General features: G+C 35.4%; 1 protein-coding gene across 1 annotated transcript in view; it reads left to right on the forward strand.

Annotated features, from left to right (window-relative positions):
• The window catches only part of Cbp53E (Calbindin 53E), a 66,408-nt gene that overhangs the window by 30,190 nt on the left and 10,967 nt on the right, over positions 1–25,251 (forward strand). Inside the window, exons 3-5 of the mRNA XM_089100018.1 lie at positions 3,735–3,780; positions 18,411–18,467; positions 22,482–22,553. Coding sequence (XP_088956144.1) covers positions 3,735–3,780; positions 18,411–18,467; positions 22,482–22,553 — 175 coding nt within the window. The remainder of the gene's footprint in view (positions 1–3,734; positions 3,781–18,410; positions 18,468–22,481; positions 22,554–25,251) is intronic.

Below are 25,251 nucleotides of genomic sequence, written 5' to 3' on the forward strand. Positions count from 1 at the left end.
TCGTCTTCGATATCCCTCGTTGGCCCATTAGAACATTATCAAAATGGGAGGCGGATTCTATTAAACTGCTTTAAGCGGAATCGCTCTAGGATTTGTTTGTCTACGAGGTATTATACCTTGTTTATTTCAAGAGGAATAACTTGTTTTTACGCAGCTAGTTTGAGGACTAGTGAGAGGTTCCATAATTTGTGCTCAGATCTGTTTTTGGAGCCCGTGTCAGTGCATCTAAAAACTCTAAAATTTCTGTTAGAGCTACTCTGTCGACCGGATATTTGATCATAGTCGAGTTGAGAGCCTGTCCCTTCATCGCTTGATCTACAGATAGTCCTGAGTAATAATTTGTGCTTGAACATAGTATCTGCTTGGACTGTGTTGTCTATTAAGTAAATATCACGAGTCTTCTCCCTCACTCGTATCTATCGTTTAATCCAAATTTGTATATTGCTCTTTCATTGTCGGCTTTGCGGCTGCCAACGAAGGTGTTGAAATCGCCTGCAATGATCAGAAGGTTATGTCCTGGTCAGGATAAAGTTAATTCTGATGGCTAATCATTGCACTCGTCCGTTACGGATTCCTCAGAGACTTTTGTGGGAGCATATGTAACATAAACAATAATGTTGAGTTAGTGTCTCTTGAAGCAAACTATATTCAATCGCAAGATGGTATTAGTTCCTCTATGGGCACTACCATTCATGATAGAACTTCTCCATTGACATTATATTAACACGTAGTCGAGCTGAAATCATTTTATTTTATCGCTGGATCTACAGTTAATCTTGAACAATAGTGTGTGCTTGAACAGAGTATTGGCTACGACTACTAGGTGTAGTTGTGCAAAATCAGCGAGTCTTCTTTTTCACTCGTATCTATTGTCAAACACAAAGTTACCTACAGCTCTTTCAATTTCGGCCTCACGGAAACCGACTTGGGCGCTGAAAGCACATGCAATGATCAGAAGATCATTCCTTGGTATGGATCTAGCTAACTATGTTAGTTTATCATTGACTCATCTATTACAGATTCCTCAGAGATTTTTGTGGGATCATATATTACATTACACTACTGAACCGTCCTAGTCGAGTGGTTAGCGTCCTGGACTTGAAACCCTGAGGTCAGGATTTGGAGCTCTGGTGTCGCTGATTCGCTGGTTTGGAGTGGGGTCAATGGTGTTATTCTGTAAGCTCAGCCAGAGTTGACCCAGCTCTAAATGGGTACTTGGAGAAATCTGGGGAAAACACGGAAAGCATCGGATGATTTGCGCCCAACCACGTATTGCACTCCCGGGCAAAGGCATTGAATCAAGATATCGGTAACTGTGCAACGCAGATCATTGTTCAGCATACGAAAAAGTTTTTTTTCAAGTTTATATGTTACTTTAACAGTGATGTTGAATAAGTGCGTCTTAAAGAGAACCATACCCAATCACTAGGAGATAGCTCGTCATTCTTGAGGCTTATTGTGGAGTCTTGATTCTTGGAGTCTGTTATTCAAGAGGAATTGTACACTAACTTGACCAGAAAGATCATTGGACCTTGGTTAAAGAAATGGCAGGGGTCTAATCTATCAATCGTAAAGACAATCTCGTTTTCGATGCTTCTTCTCACGTTTCGGATAAACAAAGGATGTTCATGTCGTTAGGGGATGGATTCTCCAGCAACAAATGTTCTTGTTCTGAACACTTCATTGAGCGTATATTGCATCCACCAAAACTGAAGGACCGTCGCCGTTTTACCAGAGGTACGGTTTGCTGACTTTTCACCGGGGTCAATAGAGCTCCGTCATATTGCTTGTCGGAGATGCCATAGATGTAACATTTTCATTATGATTGTCTGACATTTTAAATTTAAATGTAATAACTTCCATATCAGTGAATGTTACCGGTTCATTGGCTTAGAAAGTTCATTAACTGGGCTCATTCAAAGTCTTGTGTTCCTTAATCTTGCTTAAATTTATGTTGAATTCCGAAAAGGGCTGGTAAAATCTTCTTCTTCTTCTAATTCTACGCAAAATGTTGCTAATTTATAATTCTTAGTTAAGTTAGCACAATATTCTTCGCCTTCTAATTGTAAACGAAATGTTGCTGAATTTATAGTTATAGAATTTCCTTAGTCTATCATCCCCATATATACGACGTTGAATATTTTTCACTGCCTTTCTTTGACGAAATGAATAAGAGTTTCAATAGGGATAAGTCCTTTATTAGACAGTGAAAAACAAATATAAAAGTTATGAATATTGCGTAGATACAGTCGGTCTTCATCATCAGCAGATAGGCCTATACTAAAGTATTATAATTAACATAAGCTATATTTATACAGAAATAAATATAATAACTTCCGGATCACTGAATGTTACCGATCCATTTTCTTAAAAGGTTCACATTCAGGACTTATCCCTATTGAAACTCTTATTCGTTTCGTCTGTCATTTTCATATGATTCACATAAATGGGCTGAACCGTCTGGTTCTCGATCCATAACAGCACCCCTTCTTCCTGTTGGCCATCATCTGACAAGGATTGGTAGACAGGGCTGTTGTCACTATTTTGCCACGGTGAGGCACTCCACCTGAATTCTCGTTGAGAGGCTAGGGATGGAGGCACCAAATCTGGCTCGTTCCTGAGATTCACCCAACCTCTCAGGCGAGGAAGAATGATATCATTCGGCCCACGGTAGTCTCAACAAGGTCTAGTGGATTGCACTTTGAAGTGAAAAATATTTGCATAAAAAAAATACAAAATCGAAAGTAAATGTAAAAAATTACTGGGAGAACTTATCAAAGCCATAGATCTAGGATGAATACCACGGGCTAAAACCACTCCCTATTGTGTAAGCATCTTTACCCAATGATTGATCTTTTTCTCTTTTTTTTACATGGAAAGAGCTTAGGAACAAAATTTATATCCTTAGGAAGAGTTATTGAATACGTGAAATAGGTAAGATTTTTCTAATTCTAAGTTTTTCAGTTTTATAACCAAATAGCATTCACTGATAAAAAAAATAATCATCGAAATGATTAGTTGGGGTTCATAACTTGTGGATTTGCATATAACGAGTTCAAAAGGGTTTATGCACCCTGTTAAACATGCTTGTTTCTGAATGGCCTACAGGTTTAACTTCCACCAAAAGGACAATATAGATGTTTTAGTTTCAGACAAATCAATTTTTCGATCCAGAATTGTGATGCTAATATGTTTGAATGTATTAAATTAACCAGTAGAAATTCTAAACAGAATTCGAAAATGCAATTGGATTAACGATGGTTCTTGACTTCTAAGGTCTCTGCGTCGGCCCTGCAGTGTATTGCTACAGCAAGATTTGATCTCTGGGTCCCATATTACCAAGCTAAGGTCAAACCCACTGCGGCACTACAATATCCCTTTGCTCCGTTATTATCTACTACTACTACTAACAGTTCACCGCAGCACCAAGCCGCCTGAGCCCAACACAGCTACGCACACGCTACCTCTATCCAAATCTTTAGAAACCCTCCCTTTTTACACCCTCCCCTGAAGTTTCTATTTTCATTAAATCTTTCTTTATGACGTCCTCTCACCCCAGACGAGGACGACCTGCTTTCCAAACTTGTTTAATTTAAATTGTTTGCCGAAACATCAATAAACGACTAATCTTGGTCATTTTAAACTTGCTTTAATGCTGTCAAGCATAAAATGCTATAATTGTTTAATTATTTTCAGATAATTTGATTAATTTATATTTTCTTATTTTATTTTAGGTTGCTACCTGTTAGAGAAAACTTCCTTTGTCGTCAAGTATTTAAGGTAAGCTGTGTACATTTGCATTGTTTATTTTATATTAATTTAAAAAACTTTTTCCACATAACAAGTTTTTTCAAAGAAAGGTAAAGAGCTCCATTTAGTCAAATATGAGCAGCAATAAGCTAAAATAATCTTCCAAGAGTAAAACTACCACAAATCACCATCAGTAAATAGATGGAACCCACAACTAACAAAAATCACAATAAATAACCAGGTGAAACTCAAAACAAGTAAGAATTAATATGAATAGGGCTGACAACCCCCAGGCCTTCTCAAGACCGGAACATAGTTTGTACTTCACTGAAAAAACAATATGACCATGGATTGTCAGTTTAATGTTAACTTAAAATGTCATGCTTACTCCCGCCATTTACCCGTGCCGTAGCCATTTAAACATTTGCCTCTCAATTACTTGGACTATCTGTTTTGGCTTTTCTCTTTCTACAATTAGCCATGTCTTGATGCAACCTACTGCAAAATACTTGATAACTTCATTTCAATCAAAACTTTTGATTTGGAATTGAAGTTATCAAGTATTTTGCAGTTGGTTGCATCAAGACCAAGACATGGCTAATTGTAGAAAGAGACAAGCCAAGACAGATAGTCCAAGTAATTGAGAGGCAAATGTTTAAATAGCTACGGCACGGGTAAATGGCGGGAGTAAGTATGACTCTCTTATTGGACACATACTTGTCAGGTCAGGACCGAGTCCGTTGATTTTGAATTGAAGTTATCAAGTATTTTGCAGTAAAAATTAAGTTATCAAGTATTTTGCAGTAGGTCGCATCAAGACATGCAGAAAAAGAAAAGCCGAAACAGATAGTCGAAGTAATTACATTTACTGATATTTACTTCTTAAAGTTTGATAGTTTTTATTTATTAAAGTAAAATAAGTGAAAACATCTAAATTACATCTTTTTTTCAGTAAAGTGCAAATTATTTTCTGATTTTGAGAAGGTTTGGGGCTTGTCAGTCCTACTCATGTTAATTTTTGCTTGTTTTAAGGTTGACTCGGTTATACATTTTAATTTCTGTTTGGTTTGGGTTTCATTTATTTATTTATGGTAATTTGTGGTAGTTTTACGCTTGGAAGATGATTTGAAGTTATTTCTGCTAACTTTTAGCTTATTGGAGCTCTTTACTTTTCTTTGAAACACTAATTTTGTGGAAAAAGCTTTTTAAATTAATTAATGTTCTTTTTTATTGACACATTCTTTTTCATGGAAACAAAATAATGTCTTATATCTTTTTTTTCTACAAGAATCCATGGTTTGGCTTGCTATTTGTATCCTGGAGAACCTTTTTCGACAATCTTTAGCTGGAGATGAATAGTGTTGATTTAATTAGCTTAATTTTTTAGCTTAATACCCCCAGTCGTTCTAGAGATATTGCTGAGGTGGCTTCTTGGCAACCATACACACAGTGCCTTTTGATTTAGTTTTAAAGCAAAATATAGTTTTAAAGAATAATGGGTCGATTCCATAATCGTGGGGGATTTTTTACACAATATCCTTAGAGACATCAAAATTTTGATTGGATGTGTTTGGGAAATGAAAGGGTTTGGGAGAAGGACTGCTTGCCTTCCGATCTCTGTTTACTTTTAAAAGAGGTATTAGAAGTTTTAATTTTGATTCGAATTAGCTTCTTTAAAAATTTTAATGATATTTCTAGCTATTATAGAACAGCGGTGCCTATGATATTGCTTATATGCCCTTTTGAAAATCTGCATGCATATAGTTTTTTCGTTTACTCTAAACTCCCCCTAAACGTTCCCTAAAAGTTTCATCTTAATACCTTTAGCGTCATGACTTTTTTCTATGATTTTTCTATGAATAATCGATCTGTACTGTGGGAAGAGTACAGATCGGCAATACCCCTAACAGCCAGCAATACCCCTTGGTTCATATTTGGTCACAAACTTATTGTCTGTTTCTTCAAAAGCAGCCCATCACTAAGTCTGCTTTTATAGTTTCTTCACAAGTCACAATCTTCACACACAACTCCACTGGCAAAGATTTCATTCTCACAGTCACTGTACGTGGAAATCGCTTAAAGGGATGTTGCCCCGGAGAAAAAAGAGCTATTCCAAAGAAGAAAGGAGGTTATTATAACTGCCGGTCAGTTGGTGTGGTTTTGGCTGCAAAATAGACAGATTTACAAAGCTGCTTGTGTAGCAACAAATTACGACTCTATAGGACTGCTTCACACGAATAAACACGTTTCGTTCACCAGGATAAAACCTACGGTCCAGGTCATTGTGGGAGCTCATGATCATCGCAGATCAACCCTAAAAAATAAACCTCTCCTTTAATCGTGACAGGAGAGAAGTAGGACCGATGCCAAGCATGAAAAAAAAAAAAGAAAATGGAAAATTTGACCTGTAACTAGTTTTGGGTGTTAATGGGTTAATGTAAGAAATTACTTTTTTCCTGCATACAAGATTTTAATGAAAATTCAAATAAAGATTATAATTTGTTAAATAAATTGATTCCAATTTTAAATTATTCAGGTGGGTTAGGGGGTTTGAACCCCTCCCCCTCCAAAATGTTTGTCTGACTCGTAAAAACCTGACTAAAATGGACATAAACAAATTTCGCACGCGTTTTTTGAAGTTTTTTGTGTACCCCACCCTCCGATTTTTTTTTTTTAGTAAAATTCCCTCCGAAAAAAATCCTGGGTATGGCCTTGCCACTTTATGATCTATTTTTTGCACTTTATTTTTTTTCCAAATGAGTGGTATAGTGTCTAGAAAGGGCTTAAAGCTGGCAATCTACGGCGCCTAAGAAAAACCTTAGTTTTGTTTAGATGGTGGTATGCAAGATTCTAGGATTACTTTAAGAAAGGTGGTGCTCTCTCTAAGAAAGGTGGCCACGGCAAGTGTAGCAATGACAGAGGCATTATCTCACTCTCTGTAGGTAGCAAGCTACTTTCCATGGGGATACTTGTTACAAAAGAACAGTTTGGTTTTAGAAAGCGGCATGGAAATGGGGAAGAAATATATTTTTAACTTAGATTAATAATTAAGGGTGTTTGACCGGTCTTACACCTTTAGTGCTCGGGTTTATAGATTATGAACATCTATCGGATTGAGCCACTAGAAAGACTTTTGTGAAGGTCTTTCTCTTCTGTGGAATACCTGATAAGTGCATCAATATGATCAATAGTTGCTTTATAAATGAGGATGAAGTGGTGAATTTGGGCTGCAAGAGAATAAACCAAGTCAATAACTTCGACTTAAATCCACAGTAATGACAGTCGTTAAGTTTACCTTTTAAACATGGGCACTTCAAAAGGATATGGCAGGTATGCTAGATGTTTTCAAGAGAAATTAAGAATACATCTACGTTTAATTATTTAGGTAGCGTACTTGTTTGACTCGCAGCATATGCAACAACAAGCTGTACAAAATATTTGAGTCGATTCAACTTTCTAGGGCAATAATTAAAGACAGGTTAAAATGACTAGAAGACTTTTATGGAATAAGGAGGATAGAAAAAAGGATTAAAGAGGATTTATGGATTAAAGAGGATTTTTGGTAATACATCTGATTACAAACAAAAAATAGGTAGACCCTGAACTCAATGGGAAGGCTCTTAAGGATTAATTTAAAGGAAATGGAACTTCGTGGGTGGAAGTCAAAAGATTTGACAAAAATTGTAAGAAGATGAAAATTCAATCGAAGATTAAAACATATCATGACAAAATGAACCAAATTTTTTAGTAGAAAAAAAAATACAGACAACTGTCATCACTGTAGCTTCCAATATTCTAATCTTGGTTTCGCGTTTCACTTTTCAACTGTGAAAAAACTCCCAATTTCCTTTAAATATGAATTTAAAAGAAATTGGAACTTCATGGGGGGAAGTCAAAAGATTCGAAAAAAATTGTAAAAACATCAAAAATTGATCGGAGATAAAATCATCCTTAACAAAATGAACCGGAATTTTTGTAAAAAAAAAAGCAACCATATTTGACCACTGTCTTCACCGTAGCAATTATGGAAAAAAAATCCTTGGGCCTTGGCTATTCTACATTTAACATCTTTATTGCACCCATCGGCTTTACTAATAATGCTACCAAGATAGGTGAAGCTGTCCAATTGGTCGTTAGCCACTCGGGCCTTAGCCGGGCCTTAGCCAATCGGGCCGCTCGGGCCGCTAGGGCCGGGCCTTAGCCAATCGGGCCTTAGCCGCTTAGTCTTCTCAACATTAATTTTCAAACCTATTATAGCACCCTGAACTCAAAAAACCTCTAAACGTTCATTCATTTTGCTCATACTTTCATCTAGGATTCTTAAATCATCAGCATAATCTAAAACCAGGCAAGTTTTTCCTCCCCGTTTGATTCACTGTTCTCCCATTGCCTTTCCTGTCCTGCTTAAGACAAAGTCCATCAAAATGATTCCTATAAAAGGGGATAGAACAAAACCCTGTTTAAGTCCTGATCGAATACGAAACCAGCTAGTAACCTCATTTCCTACCTTAACTGCAGCAGTGTTATTTTCGCACATAGCACTAACCACTTTAATGTATTTGTCTGGTATCATAGGCAGCGCAATAGCGCGGCCTAAGTAAAGAACGATGTTGGCACAATGTATTATTTATCTATTTATTTATTTAGACCAGGGCCCTTCGTATCGAAGGAGTTGTTTCGAAGGAGGAGAAATTGTATCGAAGGAGGAGAAATTTTACACTGGGGGAACTTGCCAGAATTCCTATACAAAATCCTTTTTTATTTGTCTTACTTTCTCTTTGTCAACTCAATTTTACATGTGGAGATGTTAAGGAGAAATATACGGGGGGAAATTTTTAAGGGTTCGGAATTGTCTGGACTATCTTTTGTCTGGACTAGAATATTTTTTACGGAGGAGAGGATTTCCAGCATGATTTTAAAAACAATCAAAAATCAAATTTTTTTTCAAGTGAAAGTGCACAAAGAAAAAAATTTCACCTGGAATCGTCAGCAGGAAATTTTCCTGGGGTAATTTTAAGATATAATGGAATTGTCTAAGGGGAATTTTTCTGGCGAGAGGAGGGGGTTAATTTACGTGGGAGTAACTTTCAATTGAGGGATTTTCTGTGGGGGGGGAGAAATTTTCCATGGTTGGGGAGCCGGATTTCCTGGAATTATTTAAAAACGATCAGAGATTGAATTTAAAAAGTAAGTTTTTTCAACTAAAAATAAGGAGCAACATCAAAACTTAAAACAAACAGGGAAAAGTATGTATATGAGGGGGTTTGCTTCCTCGTTAATACTTCCTTCTTTGGGTTAAAGTTTAACTTTTTGTCCCAATTCTTTAAGAACAACTCCTGAAACACAAGGGTCTCTTAATTTGAATGAAAAGCATTTTTAAAGGTTCTATAAAACCTTCAGCGTAAAGAGCGAGGTATTGAGGATGGGGAAACTCCCTGATATGCGTAATAGTTTCTTTTCGTTTTAAGTTTAGATCGGGCTACTTACATACAGTTGAAAAAGCTTGTTTGTTTTTATATTAACATAAACTGACTTACATTCTATGATGCGTTGAGCAATGTAAATGTTGTTTGTGATTTAAATTTTAGCAGTTAAAAATTAATTTAAGCATTAAATACTTGATTTAAATTAAAAACTTGATTTAAATTTTTGAATAAAAAGGGGTGTAGCATCACAAAGCATAAATCTAAAATCATTGGCTTAAACTAAGGTAATTCTAATCGAATTTCTACAGACTCAATGTGACATTTTCGCTGAGATGGATTTTGATATATAAAATTTTACCATCACATTCCTCAATGTGGGCATACATTTGAATTCTTTTCCGAAAGGTTAATTCCGTCTGATATTTATTAAGTTGCTAGAAAAAAAAAGACAGTTGGTCTAATTCCTTTTGGTTGGATGTATATTTTTTTTTTTTTTTTTTTTTTTTTTTTTTTTTTTTGCTCCACTTTTAACTTGCATGGCGGGTTACAAAGAAATTATTATTGTTATTATTTGTGTGTATATATTTCTGGATTCTATAGAACCTTTTAAAGCTGCTCTTGGGATATGAATCTCTAAGGCAACGTTTAGAGAAATGTTCCCCAAAAGACAGGCCTAACGCTTCTCAATAATTCTACACATGAATATAATACAAGTGTTAAGAACGAAAAATATGAGAATTAGATTGTAAAGAATATATCGTGATAAATTCACTTGGAGACTCTTTGCGTAGATATTTTTGAAACTTGTCATCTTATACTTCAATTATTTTTTTATGAAGCTTAATTAACAGTTATAATAATGGAATGAATGTTTAATCGTGGTGTCAATTTCAATACCACACCTTGGATAGTATTTAATGAATTGCTTTATTTGGTCTACTATCTAAAAAGGATTCTCTCTTAACGTTGCTGAACAACATTGACCGATAATGTAGGTAATGAATTGTCTACTCTGGCTGAAAATTATTGATCAAGAATCGCGCCTACATGACCAATAACTGTCAAGCGTCTAACCATTGTCGTTCAAATTAACCTGCAACTGAAAATGTTGTTTGCCAAAGTTGTTGTTAAAATAAAAAGGATATTAAAAAAAGTTTAGGGGAAAAATAAGGAGGATATTTGAAAATATTGAGAAAATTTTCGTTTGGAAGTGGGAGGAGGTCTTGCAAAAATTTTTAAGGACGACGAAAATTCGTGAGAGGGGAAAAAGAGGCTTTGAACTCGGTGAGGTAGAGTCTTTTAGCCTCAGATGGCTTGGTCCTGCTATTAGTAGGCCTGGTCACTGCATTATTGAGAAAATCTGTAAATATGGATCGTTTTAGAAAGAAAAGGGTTGCTAATACTTCTCAAAGCTGTTATCAGAGTCAGCATACTAAAATGAAAGTAGTAAAGGTTTTCATGTCTCCCATGCATTCTTCTTTTGTTTGTTTTTTTGTGGTCGATTCGCACAGACTGGATGCATGTTAACGAGAGAAGGTATTCATCAGATTATAAATTGAAAATTCTAGTACCGATTTTAGAGGTTGAAAGTGACCAAAGGTAATTATAAAAGGATTTTCAATTCATGCGTAGACATGAGCATAGTCTAAGCTGTAAACTCACATGACTTAAAATTGAGCTAGGTTCGGTAAGTCATTACTCAGTCTAGCCCAAGCAGTAAATTTTCTGTGTTGTAAAAGATCCAGACTCACCGACAACAAAGTCCACGCCGTGGACTAACTTCATGCAAATACGTGCTAAGTCCTAGCTGGGTGCAAAAATGAGCAAAGCTCTAACTTGCTGCAGAAATTAGCTAAATCTAACTTGCTGCAGAATTGAGCTAAATCTACACTCAATGGAAAAACTAGTTAAATACTGATAAGATGCAAGAAATGATCCTCTGACTCTACACAATAAACAGTTAAGCTTGCTACTAAGGCTAGTCAAATCCTTGATTGGTATAGAACTAGCTAGGTCTTGATTCACTACAAAAGTAAGTCCTACTTGTATTTGTAATTTCCACCCCTTCGTATTTTCTGTAAACCTTATTGCCTCCGTTTATCCCCATCCAAGACTATCTAACTAAAATATCTGATTCTTGCAATTTGTAATCTTGTTATTTGTAATTTATAAATCAAATTCTAGCCCGTTTTGCTTTTACGTAAAGACCTCCTAAATCTCCTAATTTCTAAGGAGGACGGTCGTTGTTAGCAGTTTTAGGTGCTAATCTAGAGGCGCTGCTTTACCCCTATTTTACTAATTAGGGCAAAGCAGGGTTATAATAGAGAGGGAATGTAACGCATTATGTTGTTTATTCCTTTGTGTGGATCCCAGTGCGACACTTTTGAGCTTTGTCTTAATTTTTACACGCAATCGAGTATAAGAGACACAAATTGGTACTTTTGAACCGTCATATTTTGTTTCAATTAGTTTCTATCTAAACCCAAAAAGGAACAGAAGGAATTAGTAATGATGTACAGGCGCGGTTTTACATCGTCTCAATAGACCTTCACATGAATTTTCTTTCGTGGTGGAAATTAAAGCTGATCATACACATGAATTAACTAATACATTAATTTTTTTTTTAGTATGTATGAGTAATTTTTGTTACAGAGGACTTATCTGAATAATTTATTAATAATAATGACAAAAAATGAAAAGTAGAACAAGGTAATGCACGGTGAAAGAGTATTCTTTTTTCGAAAATAAATTCCTTGTTTTACGCTAGATTAATTAAAAAAAAACTTTTTCCACAAAATAAGTTTTTCAAAGAAAAGTAAAAAACTCCATTAAACAAAAAAATGAGCAAAAATAAAATCAAATAATCTACCAAGCGTGAAACTACCACAAATCAGGATCGATAAATAAATGAAACCCAAAACGAACAGAAATTACGATAAATAATCGAGTCAAACTCAAAACGAGCAAAAATTGACATAAGTTGGGCCCAAAACCCCTATACCTTCCTAAGGCCAGAACATAATTTGCACTTTACTGAAAAAAATACAACTGAATGTGCATATGTCAGTTTAATATACATATACTGATATTTGGTAATCAAAATGTTAATATTATTTGATTAATTAAAGTTATAAAAGTAAAAACATTTATATTTTTTTCAGTAAAGTGCAAATTATGTTGTGGCCTTGGGAAGACATAGGGGTTTTGAGCCCAACTTATGTTAATTTTGGCTCGTTTTTGAGTTAGACTCGGTTATTTATTGTAATTTCTGTTCGTTCTGGGTTTCATTTATTTATCGATGCTGATTTGTGGTAGTTTCAAGCTTGGTAGAGTATTTGATTTTATTTTTGCTCATTTTTGGTTTAATGGAGTTCAATACTTTTCTTTGAAAAACATATTCTGTGGAAAAGGTTTTTTTAATTAATTTCTGTTCGTTTTATATTGACATAGTCTTTTCAGACAAAAATAAAATAATACTTTAAATCTTTTCATTTTTTTAAGAATTTATAATTTGGCCTGCTATTTGTGTGCTGGAGACATATTTTCAGCAATTTTTAACAACACACACCTTTTTAAAAATCTGGACACAAATAGTAGTGTTTAATTTAGTTTCATACCTCCTCTAATTGACCTGAAATGGAAAACTTGACACCATTCGCAAAAAAATTCTGTTTACTTTCTTTGATAGCTTGGATATGCTTACGCTATTTTGATTTGGTTAAATTTTAAGAGCAGAAGCAGCCCCGAAAGTTTGAACATAATACCCTCAGTCGTTCTTGGGATACTGCTGAGATGCCTTATTGGGAATTAGCATTAACACAGTGCATTTTGATTTAATCTTATGGCAACATTTAGTATTTAAACATAAAGTCAAATGGGAGGGTGGGCTTGGGAGGGGGTTTGGTTTCACTCCAATCACTTTCGACTATTAAAAAGGGCATCAGCCCTTTCTATTTTCAATCGAATGAGCCCTTTTCGATGTTCCTAAGACAACTCCCTCGATACAAAGTGCCCTGGTTTAAACAACAAAAACAACAAAAAGATAATACATTATACCCACATCGATCTTTCATAGGCAGCGCGCTAGCGCTGCCTAAGTAAAGAACGGTGTGGGCAAAATGTGTTTTTTTTTTGTTTTTTCTCCATACCCGGGCACTTCGTATGGAAGGAGCTGTCGTAGAAACTTCGAAAAGGGTTCATTCGATTGGAAATTGGATTGGCTAGTGCCCTTTTTAGCAGTCCAAAGTGATTGGAAGGCAACTAGTCCCCCCACGCCCATCATTCCCCCAAACACATCCAATCAAAATTATGAGATAGCCATTTTGTTCAGCGTAGTTGATTTGCATATAAAAAATATCTTTTTGAGGAGGACACTCCTCCAAAACCCTCGGGGCAAGGGTTCTAAGCTATGCCCTAAGGGCATATAAGATCAATGTTGACACAATGTACATTTTTTTTCCTTTAGAGCAGGGCACTTCATATAGAAGGGGTCGTCGTAGAGACTTCAAAAGGGGCTCATTCGATTGGAAATTGAGAGTTCTAGTGTCCTTTTTAATAGTCGCAAGATATTGGAGGACAACTAGCCCCCCCCCCCTTCCACCAATCATCCCTCCAAACACATCCAATCAAAATTTTGAGATAGCTATTTCGTTCAGCGTAGTTTATTTCCAGATAGAAAATATATTTTTGAGGAGGACACTCCCCCCCCCCCCTCAGGGCTAAGCGTATAAGTTGTGCCCTGTGGGCATATAAGGTTTTTATAGAAGGCGTTGTCTTACCCTCAGGCAAGAGTTTTAAGTTATGCCCTGGGGGCATATAAGGTTTTTATAGAAGGCGTTGTCTTAGAAACATCAAAACAGGCTCATTGGATTGGAAATTCAAAGGGCTAGTGCCCTTTTTAATAGTCGAAAGTGATTGGAGCGCAACTAGCCCCCCCCCGCCCATCATTCCCCCCAATACATCCAATCAAAATTTTGAGACAGCCATTTTGTTCAGCGTAGTTGATTTCCTGATAGAAAATATGTTTTTGAGGAAGACACTCCCCCACCACCCTCAGGGCAGAGCTTTTAAGTTTTGCCCTGGGGGTATTTAAGGTTTTTATAGAAGGCGTTGTCTTAGAAACTTCAAAACAGGCTCATTCGATTGGAAATTCAAAGGACTAGTGCCCTTTTTAATAGTTGAAAGTGATTGGAGGACAACAAGCCCCCCAGAGCCATCATTCCCCCAAACACATCCAATCAGAATTTTGAAATAGCCATTTTGTTCAGCGTAGGCTAGTTGATTTCCAGATAGAAAATGTGTTTTTGAGGAGGACACTCCCCAACAAACGTCAGGGCAAGGGCTTTAAGTTATGACCTGGGAGCATATAAGGTTTTATAGAAGGCGTTGTCTTAAAAACTTCAAAACAGGGTCATTCGATAGGAAATTCAAAGGGCTAGTGCCCTTTTTAATAGTCAAAAGTGATTGGAGGGCAGCTACCCCCCCCATGCCCATCATTCACCCAAACACATCAAATCAAAACTTTTAGATAGCCATTTTGTTCAGCGTAGTTCATATCCAGATAGAAAATATGTTTTTGAGGAGGACACTCCTCCACAACCCTCGGGGCAAGGGTTGTAAGCTATGCCCTGGGGGCATATAAGGTTTTTATAGAAGGCGTTGTCATAGAAACTTGAAAAAGGGCTCATTCGATTGGAAATTCAAAGGACTAGTGCCCTTTTTAATAGTCAAAAGTGGTTTGAGGGCATCTAACCCCCCTCTCACGCATCCACAATTTTCCCAAACAAATCCAATCAAAATTTTGAGATACCCATTTTATTCAACGTAGTTTTAACTTCTGTAAATTAGGTTTTTGAGGATGACAACCCCCTGACAGCCGTCAGGACAAGGGTTGTAAGTTATGCCCTTGGGGTATATAAAGTTTTTATATAAAGTGTTGTCGTAGTAACTTCAAAAACGGCCATTTGATTAGAAATTGAAATGGTTAGTGCCCTTTCTAATAGTCGAAAGTTATTGGGAGGCAACTAACACCCCTTCCATGCCCACCATTTCCCCAAACACATCCAACAAAATTTTGAGATAGCCATTTGTTCCACGCAGTTAAAGTTCAGGAAATTATACCTTTGAGCAGGACTACTCCCCCCCCCTCCAGGCTTCAGGGTAAGGGTTATAAGTTATACCCCGGAGGCATATAAGTTTTTATTGAAATCTTTGTCATAGAAACTTGAAAAAGGGCTGATTCGATTGGAAATTCAAAGTTCTAGTGCCCTTTTTAATAGTAAAAAGTTATTTGAGGGCAACTAGCCTCCCCTCACTCGCCCACCTTTTCCCCAAACACATCCAATAAAAATTTTTAGATAGTCCTTTTGTTCAGTGGTGTGGATTTTTAGATAGAAATTATGTTTTGAGGAGGAACCTCCCCCAAAGCCCTCAGGGCAAGGGTTGTAAGTTATGCCTTGGGGGCATATAAGATTTTCATAGAAATCGTTGTCGTAAAAAGTTCAAAAAGGGCTCCTTAGATTTGTAACTGAAAGGGATAGTGGCCTTTTAAATAGTCGAAAGTCATTGGAAGGCAACTAACATCCCTTCCATGCCCACCATTTTCCCAAACTCATCCAATCAAAACTTTTAGATAGCTATTTTATTCCACGCAGTTTAAAGTTGAGGAAATGATACCTTTGCACAGGACACTCCTCCCACAGTCTTCAGGGCAAGGGTTATGAGTTATGCCCTCGAGGCATAAGGTTTTTATTGTAATCTTTGTCTTAGAAACTTGAAAAAGGGCTTTTTCGATTAGAAATTCATAGGGATAGTGCCCTTTTTAATATTCAAAAGTGATTTGAGGGCAACTAACCCCCCTCTCACGCCCACCTTTTCCCCAAACACATCCAATCCAAATTTTTAGATAGCCTTTTTATTTAACTCAATTGAAAGTTTTGGAAATTAGGTCTTTAAGGATGACAACCCATCCCCCCCCCACAACCCTAATGACAAGGGTTGTAAGTTATGCCCTGGGAGCCTGTAAGGTTTTTATGGAAAGCGATGTTGTAAAACATCAAAAAGAGCTCATTCATTTGAAAATTGAAAGGGCCAGTGCCCTTTTAATAGGCGAAAATTATTGAAGGGCAACTAACCCTCCTTTCACGCCCACAATTTCCCCAAACACATCCAATCAAAATTTTGAAATATCCTGTTTTTTCAACGTATTCGAAAGTTCTGGAAATGTGGGCCTTTTAGGATGATAACCCCATCAGAGCCCTCAGTGTAAGGGTTGTAAGCTATGCCCTGGGGACATATAAGTTTTATATAGAAAGTTGTTGTAGAAATTTCAAAAGGGGCTCATTTGATTGGAAATTAAAATTGCCCTTTTTAATAGTAAAAAGTCCTTTTTAATAATTGCCCTTTTTAATAGTTTCCCCAAACATATTCAATCAAAATTTAGAGATAGCCATTTTGTTCAACGTGGTTGAAAGTTCTGGAAATTATGTATTGAAGGATGAAAAACCCCCCAAAGTCCCCAGGGCAAAGGTTGTAAGTTATGCCCTGGGGGCATATAAGGTTTTTAATGAAAGTGTTGTCGTAGAAACTTCAAAAGAGCTCATTTGATTGAAAATTGAGAGGGCTAGTGCCCTTTTTAATAGTTGAAAATGATTTGACGGTAACTAATCCCCCTCTCACGCCCACCATTCCCCTAAACACATCCAATAAAGTTTTCAGATAGCCATTTTGTCCAACGTAGTAGAAAGTTCTGGAAATTAGGTCTGTGAGGATGACAAACCCCTCACAGCCCTCAGGACAAGGGTTGTAAATTATGCCCTGGGGGCTTGTCGTAGAAGGCTTGACATTTTTATAGTATTAATTAAAAAACTTTTTACACAAAAAAAGTTTTTACAAAGAAAAGTAAAGAACTCCATTATACAAAAAATGAGCAAAAATAAAATAAAATAATGTACCAAGCTCGAAACTGCCACAAATCAGCATCGATAAATAAATGAAACCCAAAAAGAACAGAAATTAAAATAAATAACCGAGTCAAACTCAAAACGAGTAGAAATTAACATAAGTTGGGCGCAAAACCCCTATGCCTTCCCAAGGCCAGAACAAAATTTGTACTTTACTGAAAAAAATACAAATGAATGTGCATTGTCAGTTTAATATACATGTACTAATATTTAGTAATCAAAATGTTAAAATTATTTGATCTATTAAAGCTATAAAAGTAAAAACATTTAAATTTTTTATAAATGAAAAAAAGTTTGAAAAAAGCCTCGAAAGTTTGAACATAATACCCTCAGTCGTTCTTGGGATACTGCTGAGATGCCTTGTTGGGAATTCGCATTATCACAGTGCATTTTGATTTAATCTTATGGCAACATTTAGTTTTTAAACATAATGGGCAAATGGGAGGGTGGGAGTGGAAGGGGGATTAGTGTAATAAAGGCACAAGCCACTCCAATTTCTAATCAAATGGCCTGCAATTTCAGGCCAAATTTTAACAAAATTTTATTCATTAACACAACTATTTTCAATTAATTAATAATTCATGGTCAATTTACTATTTAAATTATTTAATTAGTACTAATTATTTTTGTTTCATTACATTCATTATTATTGTTTAACTATTCTTTAATTTATTTATTTTATTAATCCATTAAAAAAGTATTTATTATTTTCATTTTTTAACTGTGCCCTATACTTTATTACTAAATTACTAAATTTCAAAACTAACAAAATGATTATAACCATTAGATTATTTGATTAAAAATATCTGCATCCCTCTGTCCCTCCCCTAAAACCACTTCTGGATTTCATTAGCTATTCACAATGAGAGTTTATACAATTTCAGTCCTCAAAAGTACCAAGGACATCAAAACAAAGAAAGTATTCAGGAAAAGAGTTGACATTAAGCCACTGAAGCTGGCTGAATTGCAGGGAATGTGGTTCGATTTTGAATAGCCAAATAGTTTAATTAAACTACTATCAAAAAGCGATAGGTAAATGATAGGCAAAGCGATTTACCGATAGGTATGGTTGATAATAGCTAATTATCTTTGGTATTAATGTAATTGACACAGTGAGCAAGCTGCCAGATATCCTAGGTCAGATTAATTTATCATATAAAAGTCAAACTGTTTAAATGTGTATATACTCGTATTTACTATACAGCTACATTGTCTTGACATGACTTCACATAAGAAATACCTTCCAGGTCTATTTTATTATATTTATTTTCAGGGTCCAACTGTCATAAGCAAAGAGGATATTGAAAAAGTATTTTCTTTATATGACAGGGTAAGTACCATAATTACTTACAATTTGAAAAATGAGAAATATTATATTTTATGTAAAGAATTTGACATCATTTTCACTTTTAAAATTTACAATATTTGGATTAAAAGGAAATACTTCACATTCAGCTAATGTAGTTTTGTCTCGACCTTTTTGCCATTTTTGAACAATTAAAAGGCTGGAATGTCTCAAACGACCAAATATTCTGAAGTTTTTGGACAAAAAAGGAGTTACAGTGGACCCGGGTAATCCAGCTCTGTCCACTCCGGCACCCCCCTGTAATCCAAAGTATGTATTATTATTGAATATTTTTTGACAATCATCGCTAAGGTAGATTATGCATGACTGAACTGTTTTATACGCACCACTGCTATTTTACACGACGCATACTACTACCCAAGAGAGCCTACTACCCAAGGGCCTCATCAGGCTCTCTGATAATACAGACTAAAAACCTTCACTGGATTTGATTCCAATAAGGTATGAAATGCATTGTAATTTAAATATATCTGTGAAGCCTCTGTTTTGAAATGGACTATTGGGTTCCCGGGGGGTCAAAACATACTTAATGTGCTGTTTTGATTTTTGAATGTGGTTATTTTTTATGATGATTTTATGGATATTTACATTATCCAACTGTAAAAGAACTTGTCTGAAAAAGGTTATACAAAGGATTAAAAAATTACGTATGTAGTGTGATACCGATAATTTCTTAAACCACATTGGCCTGGCATAACATAAAGAAGGAAAAACAAGCAAAAATGGGGTTTTTAAAGTTCAAATGACAAAATACAACAAAGCGAATATTTCAAGGGGACAAACACCTCTCTTCTTTAGCACGAAACGAAAAAATATAATCAATGAGAGTGCCGAAGAAAAAAGCAACAAAATAAAAACGCGGAAATTCAATGTAAATGTGAAAAAAACAATAAAAATTGTTTTGATTGCTTAGTTTGAATTTGACTACATGTGATAGCGGTGCGGCCTAGCGTGAGCGAGCTACTTCTGAAGCTAGTATCGAAAGACCATCCAGTAGAAAAAATGTTAAAAGAACTTAATATGTGTTTTTAATATGCTAGTGTAAGCTTTGCAGCATTAATGATGTTAATTTTTATAATAAAACATATGCTTTCTTATTATGTTTTTAATTTACTAAATTTGACATACCTTATGAAGTACGATTTATACTTCAGAGCATGATAGGTAGCGCAATCGCGCTGCCTATGTAAAGAACGATGTTGACACAATGTATTATTTATTATTTTTTTTTTTCATACCAGGGCACTTTGTATCGAAGGAGTTGTCGTAGAAACTTCAATTAGCAAGGTGCAAATTATGTTCTGGCTTTGGGAAGGCATAGGGGTTTTGAGCCCAACTCATAATAATTCCTGCTCGTTTTGAGTTTGACTCGGTTATTAATTGTAATTTCTGTTCGTTTTTTTGGTTTCATTTTTGGTTTAATGGAGTTCTTTACTTTTCTTTGTAAAACTTTTTTTTGTGGAAAAAGGTTTTTTAAATTAATAACATACAATACAGAATATTAACATTGGATCTGCAATTTGTGGGATAACCAGGTACTCTTTACTAAAATAATCCTGACTGTAGATGGTCTTTAAGCAGTACTCTTTAATCCAGTGAACACGACAATTCGACGGTGCCCTCCAAGCATTTGTCGGATTGCTGTGGATCAACTAATTTAATAAAACAGACGGGCTGAATTTTTGAACAAAAGAGGAGTTAATTTAATAAAATAGACGAGTTGATTAGTTTTTTGTTTATGAGAATAAAGAAAAGAAAAAACTGTAATAATTCCATAAAAATTGACACGATACATTTACAATATAAATTCATGGAGGCAAAAGGCCAAAGCTACCTTTTCCCCCAGGGAAAATGCCTCCAGGATAGTTCCGGATGTTCATTAGAAGGAAAATTGAAAATCATACACCCCCTCTCCCTGCTTAAGACAGAGGCAAAGCTATAGCGTAGCCCATAGTAAAGAGCCGAAAGGGTTCAATATAATATTATTTATTTATTTACTTATTTTTTCCCAGAGGGACTTCATAGGGAAAGGGTAGTCGTGTAAAGTTCCGGGGGGGGCGGGTCATTCGATTGCAAATTGAAAGTTCTAGTGCCATTTTTAAGAGTCAAAATTGATTGGAAAGCATCACACCACCACCCACACCGTTTTTCCCCGAACACATCCGATCAAAATTTTGAGATAGTCATTTTGTTTAAAATAGTCCAAAGGCCAAATAACCATGCCTCCGGGTTTGAAAATCCCCCTTCCAGTCCCCAGGGAAAGCACTGTAAGGTATGAAAGTTACTTATTGTTAAGATATACAGTTTTCATTGGAAAGGTTGTCATATAAGCTTTGGAGGGGGTTCAGTTGGAAATCAAATGTCTCCCGTCCCTTTTTAAGATTCAAAAATAATCGGAGTTTAACCCCTCCCCATCTCCTAAACCCTTTTTCGCTGGTGATAGGGAGGGGATAGGTGCTTTAAAGGGTGCATTTTAATTTCAAAATATCCTAGCTCTCATTGAGCCTTCGGGTAAATACAGAATTAGTTCTAAGGAAGGGGGTGGAGATAAAAATTAATATTTAATCATATTTGATTCCTGGGAATATTTCTGGCCTACGCTCCAAATTACAAGAAAAAGAGCTACAGTAAACCCCAAAATTAGCAGAATTTATTCAGTATTGGAGGGAACTGCCCCTTCCTCATTCGTAACCTCCGCCTTGTGGGGGTAGAAACTTCAGAGGATGCTCATTCGAACGGAAATTGAGTGTTCTAGTCCATTTTTATAAGTCAAAGGTGTTTGAAGATCAACCAGTCCCTTTCCTAAGACTGTTTTTGATATCTGGTCCTTTGTTACCCCTTATGACATCTGACCGACATTTTGAGGTATCTATTTTTACTTTTTCTGTGGCTGCTCAATTTTCTCTTCCGGGTAAAACTATGACTAGGAAAGCAAATGCTAAGATTTTTGGTTACTTTCAACCAAAAAGAGATTAATTTTGTTGATAACTTTTTATGAGTGGAAGCTTGAGAGTCTGTATTACTTGAAAGTAAATATGTCTTCAGAAGATTTTAAAAAAGGTGTTTAGATAAAAATAAAGAGCGAAGTTGAAGCTTAAAAACAGATTATTTTTAGGAGCCCCAGAGGCACTGTTATATAACACATGGAATATTTTGAACAAATGTCTATCTCAGAATTTCGATTGAATGCATTTGGGGAAAAAGGGCATGGGGGGGCTAGTTGCCTTTTGATCACCCTTTGCTCTTAAAAATGGAACTAGAACTTTCAATTTTCAATCAAATGAACGCCCCTCCCAAAGTGTACACGACCACCCCTTCTATAAAAACCTTATATGCCCCTGGGACATAACTTACAACACTAATCCCCGGGCGCTAGGGAGTTGTGTCAACCCCAGAACTTCATTTATTTGATCGTGGAATTATTTTGAACGAAATAGCTATCTTAAAAATTCGATCGGGTGCATTTGAGAAAAATAGGGTGTAGGGCAATATTATTAAAATAGAATTTGTAAATTATCAAGATCCTAGCCAAGTGGTTAGGGCTCATAACTTGAAATCCTGAGCACAGGAGTTAGAGTCCTGGTATCTTAGGTTGTTTTGTTTGGAACAGGGATCAATGGTGTGACTCTGTGAGCTCAGCCAGAGTTGACATAATTATAAATGGGTACCTGGAGAAATCTGGGGGGAAATCGCAGGAAGCGTTGAAAAATTTGCCCCAACAATGGATTGCTCTCCCGAACGAAGCCAGTAAAATCAGGGAATCCATATCTGCGCTATGCAGACCATTGGTCAGTATGCGAAAAAGTTTTTTTTTCTAGTGCAAGTATTCTACAATGGTGAACCTTTCTTAGCTTTTGCAAGTTAATCAAACTGTGATTAGAATCAAAACTGTGTTTAGAGGTATGAATAACTGGTACTGCAGTAACAAATTAGCTCGTATATTTTGTGAAAAACTGATGATGTTCAATTATATTACAGGACAGCAGTGGAACTATTGAAAATGAAGAGCTACTTGGTTTTTTGAAAGACCTATTGGAACTGGCAAAAAAGGTTAGTTTCTTTAACTAGTTATTTCCCATGTTTGATAACAGATCATTATGAGGAAAGCATATGTTTGAGTCCAGATAATGAAGATTATTACAACATAAGCTTAATTTGAGGGAGGATTCTGTTCACAATTCCACCATCAGCTGCAACTTAATAAAGAGTGAACCTTCACCCGTGGTAAAAAAAAAAGAAAAACTCGTTATCAAGAAACTGTTTAGTGTGAATGGAAAGAAAATTTAGACTGATTTGAAAGTTGTAACTATTATTAAGATTCGACTTCATTTCATTTCATTCATATTCATTTCATTTTCGTTATTCGTTATTCATTTAATTTTTATGAAAAATGAATTCTTCATTCCAACATTTTTTTTTTAATCTTGAAAAAGAGTGTGATTGAATTCGGAGTGCTCTAATGAATTGTCGTGAACAAAAACTGTCAGGTATTGTTTGTTTTTTTAATCCACTTACATGGTCAGATTTTTATCGGATAGTGTAAATCAATAGCATTACCAAACCTGTTTTTTCCTCTCAGAATATTGTTAACAATTCCAGTAAGCGTTGCTTCTTTAGAGAGATCATTTCCAGGTTAACACTAATAAAAAATTATCTGAGATCGAAAATGAATAAGGATAGATCAAAAAGTTACATTTGTTAATAAGGAAACGAAAAAAGGAAAGGAGGGCTAAAAAAGGAATAACGGGGCATTACAAGGACGAAAATCCTTAAATTCGCTCCAAGCTGCGATTTAAGGTAATATAATTTCTTTCTACCATACCACTTATCCTGTAAGTATATTTTTTTTTTTGAGAATAGTATTTGGACCTCCTTGTCGTTCAAGTTGGGGGATATTCCTTGTTGTTAAGGCTAAGGGACTGTAAGTTTATTTGTAAAAAAAAGACGTATTATAGAGACCAAATTTTACAGGATATAACGAAAAATTGTGTAAGATATTGGAGGTGGATGAAGGAAGTTAGGGGGATTGGACCCCCCCCCCCAAATATTTTTCTGACTCGTAAAAATGTAACAAAAATGAAAATAAACAAATTTATGATATGTTCTTTAAAGTTTTTTCAGTCCCTTGGCCTTAGTAACAAGGAATATCCTCCGACTTGAACGACAAGAAAAACCACTTTTTTGCATGGGAAGTATCCTTTTGTTTCCCCGCTGCTAGTGGGGCACTGGAACATCATAGAAAGCTCTTTAAGAGCTAATGTTAAAGGATACTGTTTCATTTACTTACTTTTGTAATTAAAACAAGATAATTTCTAAAATAAAATCAGTTTTTTGACAAAAAATTGTATATTTGCATGCAAAATGATGAGTGACGTCATACTTAAAAGAATGCCCTGGATAAAGATGACAAGATAGTTCGTTATTTACTAGTCCAGTTAAGAAGAAGGCCTTTTCTTGTGTTGAATCTGCGTTGTTTCAAAACTTCCGAATGTATTTTCAATATTTTATAGCATAGAACTAGCTCTAGCCCTTATTAACCAAAATATCAAAATAACACCAACTTTTTACGATCTTTAAAAAGGTGCCGTCGTGAATCTCTAAGTGTGGCAAGAAACAAGCTGGGTGATGAAAATGTATGGTCAAGTTGTTGTTAGGTGCTCATAAAGGTTACAGGTGTTTCATGGTAAACTATTAAATAGTTCATGGTAACGAACTTTAAGTAGGGATTCGAAGTAATAGTAACCGAAACTCTAAAAAGGAATTTTAATAACAATTAATCGTAGTTGCAGTGGTTACGAATCCTCACTCCTTACGAGCATCTGACAACATAATTGACCATACATTTTTAGTACCGAATTGCCTTTTTCCTCACTCATACTATCAAGATGGCGCTTGTTAGAGATGGCGCTTCGTTAGTTCTTTCCAATGACTGTTCAAGACAATAGTTTTCAATAAACACAAATGACAAACCTTTGTGTAGTGACAAACTTTCGTGTAGTCGAACACAAAAAACACAAACTTTTTTGTAGTGATTTTGTTCTTTTTAAAATTTGATTTGAATATCTAATTTTACGAATTTTAAGGTTTATTTATTCATTTATATTAATACCTAATGTATGTTTGTTTGCTACGATTGTTTATTTAATTTCTGTTTGTTTCAGGTTTCATATAATCTTAAATATTAATTTGTGGTCGTATTGAGTTTGAATTATTATAGCAGTTTATTAAGTTGGTCTTAAGTTAAATATGGTTCTTTACTATATTTGGAAATACTTCGTTTTTGGAATTTTTTTTAATTAATCAACAAAATCATCGAACTTTTAGCATTGATGTCATGGCCGGTGAAAGACTATTGAGAGCTTATGGATTATTCTTTTAATATCTACAAGTCACTTATGAGTTTCTCTGTTTCTAATTCCATTTTGTTGCGTCGGTTTTATCTTTTCAATAAATCGTTAAATTTTCATAATCCTACAAATATCACGAGTCAGTTCATTTGAGACAGCTTTTTATTTGAAGACATCATTGCAGTATGAGCTAAAAAGTCATTACAGTGCCAACTTACTATACAGTTTGTTACCAGGAACTGTTTGATAACAAATATCAAATTTATCCGAGACGTCCAAAGTGCCCAAGGTATCAAACAGTTCGTGGTAACGAACTGTAAAACGTTCGTAAATAAAATTAAACAAGTTTTGAGAAAGCCATTTAACCAAATGTAAAATTAATATGCAAATTTCGTTATAAT

This window comes from Artemia sp. Qi Xiang Cuo, chromosome 14 (assembly GCF_049724085.1).
Source record: "Artemia sp. Qi Xiang Cuo chromosome 14, ASM4972408v1, whole genome shotgun sequence".
NCBI classification, from domain to species: domain Eukaryota; kingdom Metazoa; phylum Arthropoda; class Branchiopoda; order Anostraca; family Artemiidae; genus Artemia; species Artemia sp. Qi Xiang Cuo.